At 35.9% G+C, this 13841-nt stretch overlaps 1 protein-coding gene across 1 annotated transcript; it reads left to right on the top strand.

Moving 5' to 3' along the window:
* Positions 1 to 236: 236 nt before the first annotated feature.
* LOC141666646 (starch synthase 3, chloroplastic/amyloplastic) lies at positions 237 to 12729 on the top strand. Its single transcript, XM_074472763.1, has 16 exons — positions 237 to 737; positions 3150 to 3210; positions 3312 to 4703; positions 5666 to 5880; positions 6064 to 6334; positions 6841 to 7016; positions 7394 to 7501; positions 8462 to 8571; positions 8763 to 8868; positions 9251 to 9421; positions 9604 to 9732; positions 9909 to 10091; positions 10837 to 10968; positions 11069 to 11180; positions 11919 to 12042; positions 12230 to 12729. Exons 1-16 carry the CDS (start codon positions 618 to 620, stop codon positions 12360 to 12362), a joined length of 3543 nt encoding a protein of 1180 aa, XP_074328864.1. The 5' UTR covers positions 237 to 617; the 3' UTR covers positions 12363 to 12729.
* The last annotated feature ends 1112 nt before the right edge of the window (positions 12730 to 13841 follow it).

Genomic DNA, 13841 nt, shown 5'->3' with positions numbered 1-13841 from the left:
TCTTGAAAAAATGGTTCAACCGGTGTGGCCTGCAGCAGCCTTGTGTGTCCAAAATGTAAATAATTTGTAAGTAAATAATAAATCCAAAAAATCTGCTATCGCCATGTGCTACTTTCCGATGGATAAATTAAGCAGTACTCAGATTTCTAGGGAGCACAATAATCTAGTAAAATCTGTAATTAATCAATCAGACAAGCTCTAATAACAGATCTCATCCGTTAAAATAGTTGAGTAAGTACAGTAACAAAGGTGCGCCGTAGCATATACTATTATCCACCAATTCGCACAAATTCTCGGGACTATCCCAATCACCATGACTTCCTGTTATCATAATTATGCGAATTACACTCCTCGCTTTCCCCTCTAATTTGGTTTTATTTGCACCATTTTACACCTACCCATCACAGGTATCACACACTTGCACATATATGCACGTATATACACTGGACACAGAGAGATAAGGAGAGAGATAAGTAGAGTGAGAGAGAGAGAGAGAGACTTAGGGAGAAGAGGGAGATATAGAGAGAGACTAGAGATAAGTAGAGAGAGAGAGAGAGAGAGTGTTGATGATAAGGGGATCAGAGAAAAGTTAATGTTTGAATTTGTGGTGGTGAAGTATGGAAGTATCTTTACTAGTACAACGGCCTGTTTGGTGTAGAAATGTGTATAGCGATGCACCTCATCTCAAGCTCAATCCTTTTCTTGGTTTTTCAAGAACATTAACTCACTCCACACAAGTAATGTTGCCTACTTTTTGTCTCTACAATTGTATCTTGTTATATTTAGTCAAATGGGTTTTAATTTTACTTTTTCTTTTAATTTAACTTAATGTGTTATGCCATTTTAGGATCTCATTTGTTCTTTCACACTAATTATATGATGTTTTATCTATTTAATGTCTAGCTTATTCAGTGGATAATTAGTAGCAGTACCATGTCTGGGAATTGTTAAGTTCTAAAAGATTAGGGCTCTCCGGAAATCTTAATGTATTAGGAGGATGGCATAGTATGTATATCATGTGTATGTGTTACTATGTCCCCTCACCAAAAAGCCCATTTTTGGGATTGTGAAGGGGGTCTTTAGGAGTTCATCGTTAAGGCAATGATTGACACAAGTAATCAATATCAATATTTGATAATGTAGGGGTTTTGAGATTTGAACTCGAGACTATTTGGTCTAAAGAGCTAGATACCATGTTGTTGCTGACTCTGATTTTTTTAAGTTATTAGGAAGGTTTAGCATGTCTATTATGCTTGTGTAATAATAAACATATATTTGCTAGGATGACCGTAGAATTCGGTGTAAGAACCTCGACTGCGTGCCGCATGCCAAGAAAACGCACACGTTTTTTTTAAGAGACGGGGTTCTTTCGTATAATAAAACCAATAACGAGCTTCTTTCATTTCTTTAACAACCTTGTATACTTATTATATTAAGGCAACAATACCAATACTAGAAAGTATGAGCTGCATAATTAGGCTATCTTCAGGACCGTCTAGAAAAAGTGGTGTACATGCGCCTAATTGCATAGTAAACACTCTCTCGAAGCGATTCTTTCATTTATACTTCACGAGAAGTATTAAATTGGAGGAAACTTCAAAGATCGCAAATTTAATCCAAAACATGGAGATAATAGTCACACCGGTCATAATTCCAAAATACCCTTCCTGATCTTCGTTGTGTTGAGGTTGTTTATGCAAATAAGGGTCGCAAGGGGTAGTTGGTGGGGGTGGTGGCGGTAGTGGAGTGACTGCCTGACTGGGGATTTATGATGAATGTTAGCGAGGGTGGGGGAATGGTTGGATGTGACAAGGAAAAAGTTGAGAGCATGATCAGTAGCAACTGATGCCATTATTGAGAAAATGAGGTTTGGGGGGGGGGGGTTCTTGGTAATGATGCCACTGACTTTCTCAGTACTGATGCCACTGATCATGCTGTCAACCTTTCCCTTATCATTAGCCAAGCATTCCCCAACCCGCCAACATTCACTATAAATCCCGGTCACCCTGCTACCGCCACCGCCACCAACCGGCCCGATCCTGATATGTATCAACAACCTCAACACTTTCTTTGTAATTATATGTTGTTTAATCTAATTCAGTGTCTAGCGTATTCAATGGATAAGTAATAGTACCATGGTCCATGGCTAAAAACTATTAAGTTAGCGGCTCTCCGGGAATCTTAATGTATTAGGAGGGTGCTTATTTTATGTATATCATGCTTATGTTTCTACGTCCTTTCACCAAGAAGCCCATTTTTAGGATTGTAAAGGAGATCTTCAGGAGCCCGTCTTCGAGGCAATGATAAACATTAGTGATTGAAATTATGACAATGTAGGGGTTTTGGGATTTAAACCCGAGACTATCGGGTCAAAAGAGCTACCATGTCATCATGGTTGTCGGTCGACTAGTCGGCGACTAGTCGACTAAGCGGTGATTGGATGTCGACTCAACATGTCGACTAGCTGAATGTCGACATTTCGGTCGCCCGGTCGACTAGTCAACTAGTCGAGCTGCTCAGTGAATATATTTTTTCTGCATAATTTTTTTTACATGTTGCACTACCACATCACATCACAGTTGTATCAGACAATTGTTATTGATTAATTGTTACATATTTCACATGATTGCAAGTACTTTTCTTTGTTGTACTAAATTGTTAGATGATTGCAAGTACTTTTCTTTGTTGTCATTTGTTAGATCTTCTAGCTTTTTCATCATTCTCTGCAAGTGTTGGATTCTTAATTTCTTAGAATCTGAAATAAAACATTGTGGAATGAGTTGGAACTTAAAACCTAGAACTTAGAAATCTAAAATACATAATATATATACATTTTTGTATATATATATTTGTATATTGTATTTTTAATTTATAATAATATATTAATTTTTTGTCGACTAGTCAACGACTAGTCGACTAGCGGGAGGTCCGTCGACTCGCCTCGACTCATCGACGTGACAACCATGCATGTCATGTTAAGTTGCTGACTCACCCAAAATCTTTAATTATTAGGAGGGTTTAACATGTATACTATGCTTATGTGATAATAAGCATAGATCTGCTTATGTATTGGGCTGGGTTTTAACTTTACAACAATAAAAGATAAGTCGCAGTTGTAGTAAGATCTCATTTCGATGTTCTTGTTGTAGTCCTCATCTATTATAGGTAATCGAGCAGCTGGACTACTGTATCGAATATCTGCAACTGCAGGTTAGTTACAAATTGTAGTTTTGAGTGTATTTTATAGACTTTATGTTACTCATGTTGCAATGGACTAATGTCTGTCCATCACTACATCCTATATAATACAGATTTTTCGAGAAGAAGAAGCGGAAAAGCTTCAAATCCTAGGCCTGAAGGCTCCACCTCAAAGAGATTTAGCCGAAAACCCCAGATAAGAACAAATAACCAGAGGAAAAGTCAGAAAGGCAATGACAAGAGAGAAGGTTCAGGGACTCCAGCATCAAATGAATATGCAACACATAACGTGAAAGCAATTAAACTTAATGTTGATACAGATGAAGAGAAGACTGTTGAAATTAATCAAGCTACTAAAGTTGAGGAAGGACCTGGTACAGGTGGTATTGTGGAGAAGGTGAAAAATTTATCTCATGTTGGGAAGCTTACCAAATCAACAGAAAATGGAAGGATCGGTACAGTTGATGAGGTCAGCAGTAGGTCAGCAAATGTAAAACAAATAGCAAAGACTGATGTGTCGGAAGCAGTGGTATATATAGGAGGCCTTGAAATTAAGAATTTGGATGTTGAGATTGATGGTCTGGAACAGACTGAATGCGCCAACATTGATGATAATGTAACAAGTAAAATTGGGAAACCCGAGTTTGCTGAAGGCAGAAAAATATTTGGTAACACAGGAAAAAAGGAAGATGATTATTCACTACAAGAAAAACTGGAGATGGAAGCAAAGGCTCGTGAACAGGCACTTCAGAGACTTTCTGGAGTAAACTTTTCTTTAGGGAACAAGATGTTCTGTTACCCCGAGGAGGCAAAACCTGGACAAACAATAGAAGTGTTCCTTAATAAGAGCCTTTCTACATTAAACAGCGAATCTGATCTCATAATTATGGGAGCATTTAATGACTGGCGGTGGAAATCTTTTACCTTCAATTTGAATAAGACTTGCCTGAATGGGGATTGGTGGTCTTGTCAGGTTCATGTTCCTAAGGAAGCTTATAAGATGGATTTTGTGTTCTTTAATGGAAAAAATGTCTACGACAACAATGACAAAAAGGATTATTATATACCTATAATGGGGGGAATGGATGTGCTAGAATTTGAAGAGTTCTTGCTTGAGGAAAAACGAAGAGAGCTTGAGAAACATGCCAAGGAGCAAGCCGAAAAGGAAAGATATGCTAACGAACTAAGGCGAATAGAAGAAGAGAAGCAGGCACGTGAAGCTGACAGAGCACAGGCAAGAGGAGAGGCTGAAAGAAGAAGGGAAATGTTGCAAGGAGTCATTAAAAAGGCCGTGACCTCTGTTCACAATTTATGGTTCATAGAACCCGAGGAGTTTAGAGGTGAAGACATCATCAAACTGTATTATAATAGGAGCTCTGGTCCTCTTGCTAATGCTAAACAGATATGGATACATGGAGGCTATAATAACTGGAAGGATGGATTATCTATAGTTGCAAGGCTTGACAACTCTGAGAGAAAGGACGGTGACTGGTGGCATACTAATGGTATGCATAATTTTAGATATTCTGGATTGCATAGTAATATCTCTGCACTTTGAAATTGTTTGTGGTAGATAATGAAGTGGCCTCTTCACGGAACTAAAAATTGTAGCAAACATGTAAGTTTGTGACACAAACCTGAAATTGACGAAGGTGCCACTCTAGGAAAGAGTCTGAATTCTTCAATAAGAGGTCAAGATAATAATATTTCACTGTTGTGATTTAAGTTAAATTACGTTTTGTTGCTCATTAAAAGTCTCGACTTGACATATATAAGACCAAGAGTATGTTCAGGTTGCTTATTTGATAGATTGATTATTACTATTGTACTTGTAACAAAGGTTGTAAAATGTAAATTCAATTCCTAACGTTTACACTATATAACACATGTATTTACAAGTTTAGGCTTGGCTCTTGCCTCTCAAAGCTGACAAAGCTTGAACTTGAATAATGTATATAAGGAATCCGGCTCAAAGAAAGAAATCTGTGAATTAAGTACGCTTGTCCAGCTCATTCAATAAAAACTCAAGCACGAGCTCATCTGACTTTCTGTTACAATGTTGATTGTGAATGATTATGTTACATCCTTCACTGTTTATTCATCCGCCTATTACATTTTTTCTTTTAAATATTAAATTGCTAATTGAGTTACCTCACTTTAAATGTAGAATGATTTGGGACAATCTGCTTTTACCCCGTTTTGATTATTTTGTATTTTATTTATTTACAAGGAGGTTTCTATATTGAAAATGGAAATAGAGTGTTATAAGAACACATTATGTTTATAGTAAGTAGAAATTTATGGATGTTCAGATTTTTTTTATGAGGTCGAGGTCCATCAATTTAATTTTATAAATTAATGACTTCCATTATGTATGTGCATTGTTCTTTTTAATTTTTACTTTATAATCTCTATAATTCAAGTTATATTATAGTATTTATCTGGTGAACTTCTTGGATTTTTATAGTTGTTGTGCCTGACCGTGCCCTTGTCTTGGATTGGGTGTTTGCTGATGGTCCTCCTCAGCATGCCTTAATTTATGACAACAATCATCGCCATGATTTCCATGCTATTGTTCCTGCACGTGATCCTGAAAATAAATACTGGATTGAGGAAGAAAATGAAATATACAAGAAGCTTCAGGAGGAGAGGACGTTAAGGGAGGAGGCAGTACGTGCTAAGGTGAGTTATTCTTGAACAGTGTAAAAGGTAAGGTTGGTAGCTGATATATCTCATATAACAGGCCCAGCTCCAAATTTGTTCTTTTCGAGAAACTTGCCTTGTTGCTCATCCTCCGTTAACTTCAAGTCCCAACTATTCATTCGGACTTTCTATTTTTAATATGTTTTTTGCCTCTATTCACAGGCTGAAAGAACGGCACGTCTCAAATCTGAAACTAAGGAAAGGACTATGAAAACATTTCTGTTGTCTCAGAAGGATATAGTTTATACTGAGCCTCTGGATGTCCACGCAGGAAGTGCTGTTTCACTTTTCTATAATCCCTCCAACACGGTCTTAAATGGGAAACCAGAAGTTTGGCTTAGATGTTCATTTAACCGCTGGACTCATCGCATGGGTACACTGCAACCTCAGAAAATGGTGCCTGCAGAGAATAGTTCCCATGTTACAGCTAAAGGTAAGGTTCTGTTTTGTTCATAAATTCTTAACTGTGAATCAGTTAAGTTTATGAGATTCAGTGCAACCTATGCAGTATTGTTTCAGGTATACATTTACTTTTGTGTGTGTGCCTGCACGTGCTTGTTGTCATTTTAACATTCATTAAGTTTGTATATCCTTCTCTCGCACCTAGAATTGCTTTGAATTCACGTGCGTGCGTGGTTCACATGGATTGCTCAAATAAATCACTTGTTTTTCTTCACAAAAAAAGTAGAGATTTTCCGATTTCGAGGTGCAAAAATTTTGGGGACATGTCATAGGTGTCAATTACGGTTTGAATTTGCTACATTGCAGTCTGAAATTAAGTGGTTGCCACATGAATTTTAGAAGTAAGATTTAATATATAATTTGATTCTTCTTTTGACAGTCAATTTTTACATTACAGTCTGAAACTAAGTGGACTGTGGATGCAATATTAATTTTAAGAGTACGGTGTTATATATAGTTTGATTCTTATTTTGACAGTCAAGGTTCCACTGGATGCATATATGATGGACTTCGTATTAAGTGAGAGGGAAGATGGAGGGGTTTTTGACAATAAATTGGGTATGGATTATCACATACCCGTCTTTGGAGGAATAGCAAAGGAACCACCTATGCATATTGTACACATTGCTGTTGAAATGGCTCCCATTGCTAAGGTAACATTTGTTTCTTTGATGAATATGGTGTTAAATATCATTTTAATTGATTTTCTTGTAAAAAAGACCCCACTATGGTTCTGTGTAGTTCAGTTGTTTTTGGTTGAAAATATTCCATAAATATTTCTTGCACGAACTAGACAGTTCGGGCTTTAGTCCTTTGGTGTATCAAATATTTAAAGTTAATAAAATCCCTACCCTAAGCTAACTGTCTTACTACCACATTCACAGAAGGGTTCACAAGTTTATTAAGTAAAGCAAGATACTAATTACTTAGAGGGGTGTGACTTTTCTGCTGTGTAATAAATTGACTGTTGTCTGGTTTTTACTAATAGATTTCATTTATTCTTCTTTTTTCTATTTCTTTTCACTTTCAGGTGGGAGGTCTCGGTGATGTAGTAACCAGTCTTTCCAGAGCTGTTCAGGATCTGAACCACACTGTTGACATAATTTTTCCAAAGTATGACTGTTTGAACCTAAGCAATGTAAGCTCAGATCAGTGGTTTGTATTTACTTTATCTAATTTTCCACGGTAAACATATGATATGCTTTTCAATGTAAAAAAAATTCTGCAAAATCCACTAGTGACAAACCGTAACATCATTGATTAATTTTTTATTTCTAAAAAGAATAAACAAGTCAGTAATTTGAATGTATCCAAGCAAATGATTTTTTTGAATGAAGGTATACACTTTCTAGGTATATGTTAAAAAGAAAAAGGTATACAATCTTTTTTTAAGTCAAAGCTATTACTCCAGTATCTTCTAACTGTTAATCTTGTCTTATAATTTGGTTGTGAATTATTTTTTCAGCAATAAGATGTGAGTTCTTCTTCTTTTTTTTTCATTCCGTATTCAGTGTTTAGATGTTATCTAATTCACATCAATTGTTTTTATCGAAAACTGAAAAATCTAGGATTTAGATCCAGTGCTCCTAAGATATATCCCTGTCTCGTACCCAAATGGCAGGAAAACTAATGATAGGGAGATAGAGATAATGGAAGTCCTCTTATTTCATAATCGCAGGTTGTTTAATATACAAAAAAAAAGAAGAAAAAACAACATTCTTCCTGTAACTTTTTTTTTACTAATAGATAATGTGCAGTAATGCAGTATAGTATTTTTTCACCAACCCACGTGCAAAAGATAAGAAAGTTATCATTTTCTTCCTGCTTAATATGCTTACAAACAAGATAAATATATGTATGTTTTTTCACTTTGTAAGTATCACTTCCCTAGTTGCTACATAGAAAATAGAAATTATAATTTGGTCCCCTTAATAAGTTCCCTACTTCTGCCTGTCAGGCACTTGATCAGCTTGTTTTTTTTGCTTTTGAAGAAGTGTAATCTTAACGCCAAACAAAAGTTTGGCTCCATCTAATAAAGGACACTACTGGAAATATTTGGCTCTTCGTCTATTAAATTACTATTGTGGTATTGAGATAGGTGGAGGACTTTCATTTTCACAAAAGCTACTTTTGGGGTGGGACAGAAATAAAAGTTTGGTTTGGCAAGGTAGAAGGCCTTTCTGTCTACTTCTTAGAGCCTCAAAATGGGTAAATATTTTCTTGAAATCTCCTTGTGCTCGTTTTACATATCCCTTAACATATGATTCATATGTATAACCTTGGAAGCATATAATCTTGGAAGTCACTTCTTACGATCGATGATATTTAGAAAACTTATACTTAGGTTAGGTAGTTGATACATCATCTTTGAAGTTTCTTACATTTATCTTGCCCTGCAGTCTCTTTTGGACAGGTTGCATTTATGGCTGTAAGAATGATGGGGACAGATTTGGTTTTTTCTGCCATGCTGCTCTTGAGTATCTTCTTCAGAGCGGATCTAATCCTGTAGGTGTTGGATTTAAGTTATTGAGTAATGTTTTGACTACATTATTGCAATATTTTATTGGGAGCATGGGTTGAGAAAGTAGAACAGTTGGTGTCAGTTAGCAATTCAGCTGTGAACCCTGTACATTCCAAACATGGGATGAGAGGACTACAATCTGCTGCTTGTTCTATCTGCCGCTTTCTATGTTTTAACATCAAAAACATATGGTTTCTATTAAACCTATTTAAATGTCTAAGTTATGTTTTATATTTTGACTGTAAAGTAACATGGATTCCTAATATGCTATTACTTAACGTACAATAGATTCAGTCTTATCATAATTAGAAATAATTAATTGCCAATTTGCCAGGACTTATGTAATTATCATCTATGACTTGGCAGGATATTATTCACTGCCATGATTGGTCAAGTGCTCCAGTTGCATGGTTGTTTAAGGATCATTACATGCAATATGGTCTTAGCAAAGCTCGTGTCGTCTTCACAATTCATAACCTTGAATTTGGAGCACATTTAATTGGAAAAGCGATGGCATATGCAGACAAGGCTACAACGGTTGGTGCTTAAAACAGACCTCAAACACTTAATATTGTTAATTTTGGATTAATATTTCTCTGCAACCCAAAAAAACACTGCTCACAACTATAAATGATTGAGCAAATTGACCTTGTCACCCAGATTTTCAAATGCTAATTATAGCTTTCTAGCATACAAAATAACCCAGTTTATGCCTGCAGGTATCTCCCACATACTCACAAGAGGTTTCTGGAAATTCTGCAATTGCTCCTCATCTTTACAAATTCCATGGCATTTTAAATGGAATTGACCCAGATATATGGGACCCTTATAATGACAATGTCCTTCCTGTAAGTTGGTCATACTTTGTTCCAGAAGTTATCTTCACATGTTGAAAACTATTAAAATTATTTTAAAGTTAGACATGCAAACACATGAAATAAATTTCAAGAATCAAAGTATCTTACATAATTGAATTCATTCCAATTTTCCACCTCTTTGCTAATAATTTGCACTTCTATATCAGGTATGTTACACTTCAGAAAATGTTGTTGAAGGTAAAAGGGCTGCTAAGGAAGCCTTGCAGCAAAAACTTGGTCTGAAAAGAGCTGATCTTCCTCTGGTAGGAATTATAACTCGTTTAACTCATCAGAAAGGAATTCACCTTATTAAACATGCCATCTGGCGCACACTGGATCGTGGCGGACAGGTTATTTATCTCTCTTTGATTAGATTTTCATTCACTTTTCTCAGTTGGCAAATTATATTATACAACCACTTTATACTCAGTGTCGTGCATGCAGCATCGCATGTGATGCACATGTCTAAGCAGCGCGGTAAATTGTAAATGACTACGGAGTAGGGACCCTTTGCATATCTTAGTTATTTCTGATGGAAAGCTATTGAATTTTATATAACAAAGGCACTTTGTTAAATGTATAAGTTTCTGATTGATGAATCATCCCAACACCTTGATGTTGTTCTTTCAGGCCATTTAAAGGTAGAAAAGAAAAAAACAGAAAGAAAGGAAACCAAGGATTAATACATTTTCTTGTGTGTTGTTTTCCGACTTTTTAAGTGAACAAAGAAGGTTGAAAATGTTAAGCGAGAGCTTTTCCCTAAATCATTTCTACAGTGGGAAAAAATCTTAAGTATATACTCTCCCATGCTCTTTTTTACCAAGTACTTTTACTGGGAGAACTGGGAGCATGAGTTGATAATATTTATTGTGATATCTCTTTACTTGCCTCTTTATTCTCTACTAAAATTTAGGATCACAATGAATGATTTTAGGAGAAGTGCCCATCTAATATGTATAAATGCATATGCAGTCGAGGTGTTCATGGAAGCATCCAAGTATATAGCTAACCAAAAACATTTGTGAAAGGACCAGGCACTCGTCATTTTGCAATACATGTATGCTCTATACCGATGCTGATGAAATGCTATTACAGGTTGTGTTACTAGGTTCAGCTCCAGATCCTCGCATTCAAAATGATTTTGTTAATATGGCAAATCATTTGCACTCTTCCCATAATGACCGTGCACGACTCTGTCTGACCTATGACGAGCCTCTTTCTCACTTGGTATTATCTTGTGGAACTTAAAGTATCTAGTGTCGTGGATGCATAATTTCCCCCCCCCCCCCCCTAAAGCTAATGAAGTTCAATTTTTGGGCATCACTAGATATATGCAGGAGCAGATTTTATTCTGGTCCCTTCAATATTTGAACCGTGTGGACTAACTCAACTCACTGCCATGAGATATGGGTCAATACCTATTGTTCGTAAAACTGGAGGTACATGGATATTGCATATGTTTATTTTTCTGAACATCGTTGCTTCTTATGTTTGACGGATATAGATCCTACATCTTTCAAATTCTTTTGTAAGTATTGACCTCCCAGATATATTTAGCACTAGGTGCGAAAACATCATACTAAACTTTCTTTCATAGCCAACTGTGGCTATGGGTTACATTCTATCACAAAAGTTTCAGTGTTAGAACAGTGCTACATTGTGTATGTAAATGCCCATAGAGAAATATCTTCTGTTTTTGCCCGCTACCAAGCTATTAGTGCACCACCTGCTCACAATTAACAAAGGCAATTTTAGGTGGTTGATATTAAGAGGAAAAGTTTGCTTTTTCATGATATTTGTTACTATTATTTATCATCTCCAAAATGAAATGCCTTAGCGATTAAGAAATCCACCGCGAGCATCATAGTGTGATGGGAGTATGTCTGGATTCAAATTTCTGATTTGTGTTGCGAAGATTTTAGATTTTTAGTAATTGCAAAATTGCTATGCTGCAAGTGAACTTTACAGATAAATTGCCAAAAAGGAAGCCTCTGTTGCTTTTTTTGTATCTTTTATTGGTAACAAACAATTGTATTCAAGAGCAACATATGAGTTACCTGCATTCTTTCACAATTTCCATTCACTGTTAATTTGATAGACCCTATTATGAAGTAAGACGTTATTCTAGTTAGCTTATATGTATTTACAGTCACTCTAACCTCTCTTTTTTCCTGTAGGGCTCTATGATACTGTATTTGATGTTGACCATGATAAAGAGAGAGCACAAGCACGCGGTCTTGAACCAAATGGATTCAATTTTGAGGGAGCTGACGCTGCTGGTGTTGACTATGCTGTCAATAGGTTAGTTGCAGTAGCTTGATTAATAAACTAGTCTCTCGTTTCGTTATGCACACACTTGTTTCATATAATGCGGAAGTTCACCCCCCTCCCCCCAACATATGAAAACACACTAAACTGGGTGATGATGTCTTATTTATTAGTACATTGTTTATCTGCACGAACTGATCATTCATGCTCTACTTTTCAGAGCAATGTCTGCTTGGTATGAAGGTCGGGATTGGTTCAACTCATTATGCAAGCTTGTGATGGAGCAAGACTGGTCTTGGAACAGACCAGCTCTTGACTACCTGGAGCTTTACCATGCAGCTCGAAAGTTGTAGGAACCAGTCAGAAACAACTGGGCCAGTGGTCACTGAGGCGCAAGTAAATCTTCTCTCGCAATTGTACAGTTTAGTGATAATTCTTCATCTGTTGTCATCGTTTCCATCTAAACGCAAATACAGCTGCATATAGTTTATTCAATTACAATTAGGTACAGAGAAAGAAAGAGAGACAGAGAGAGACAGCGTCGGTAGTAGTGTGATTTGTGCTTCACACATTTTTGTTAAGCATAACTTTAAAATTTAGTATCCATATGTGATAAGCAGTAGACTGAATACTATTGTCAACTTGTAACTTGTATCTTGTAAATCCTACAATAATAAAACAATTGAAAAAGGAAAAAGCCAAGAAATCATGTAGCTGGGATCTGGGAATGTCTTCACATATTATTTACTAGTATCATTCTTCTTTTAGTGGTAAACAGCTGGTTACTGTACTATCATTGTTCTTTTGTGACTAATAATCTGACTATGTCTATGAGTAGTATATATATGATCAGACTATTATCTTGACTGGCATTGAGGTGACAAAAAAACTAAAAATGGAAGTGACCAATCTTAAGAGAAGTTTATGGGGGGGTGGAAGTCACTGTTAATGGGTGTGATTTGGGGACCATATTATATGAGTTGACAGCTTTGGGATCAACAATTTAGACCCTACTTATCTCTAAATTTAAAGATTAAGTTAAAAAGAAAAGGAAAGAAAAAGGTATTCCCTCCGTCTCACCCATTTCTTTACGCTTTCCCTTTTGGGATGTTCTTTCCAATTTTTTACATTTCAAAATTTTCCAAAAGTAGTAAAATTTTTATAATAGAAAAAGTAAACTCATCCACTACTTACCTCCACTATACCCTCTTTATATATAAAATATTAATCGGTCTCATCACTTTACTCACTTTTTAACCTTTTGACCACTACTTTATCATTTTTGTTAATTTTTGTTAACCTCCGTGCCCAAACCAAATGTAAACAAATGGTTGAGACGGAGGGAGTACATACTTTATAATGTGCTTATTATATACTCCCTCAGCACATCTTTTCCCCTCGTATCTTCTTTGTCATGCAAAATTATCCTATGGTCAGATTCCAAAGGTTCAATATGCCAATGATTTGTTATGTATTAATTCTTTTTAAATTAGCAAGATATTGAAATTTTTAATTAGATCGTGGATGTCTTTATCAGCATTATTGCTCTACATTTATACTGCATCAAATAACTATTGTATAATTAAGAAAAGAACTGTTTTAGTATAGTTTCTCCAATTCCCCTGCTTCTATACAATTCATTATATACTGGGGCATTTAGAAAGTTATGTCCCAATTGATACTTTTTTCGGGAAATAAGTGCATTGGAGTCAGGCATAGGAGCTTAAGAAAAAATATAAATAAATTTTGAAAGGTAAAAAGAATGATTAAAATGGTGGGATCAATCAATACGACATAATAAAACACAGAAACCGGAAGCTTACCAAAAAAAT

The sequence above is a fragment of the Apium graveolens genome, chromosome 6, assembly GCF_009905375.1.
Source record: "Apium graveolens cultivar Ventura chromosome 6, ASM990537v1, whole genome shotgun sequence".
Taxonomy (NCBI): Eukaryota; Viridiplantae; Streptophyta; class Magnoliopsida; order Apiales; family Apiaceae; genus Apium; species Apium graveolens.
This window is presented reverse-complemented; position numbering and strand designations above follow the sequence as displayed.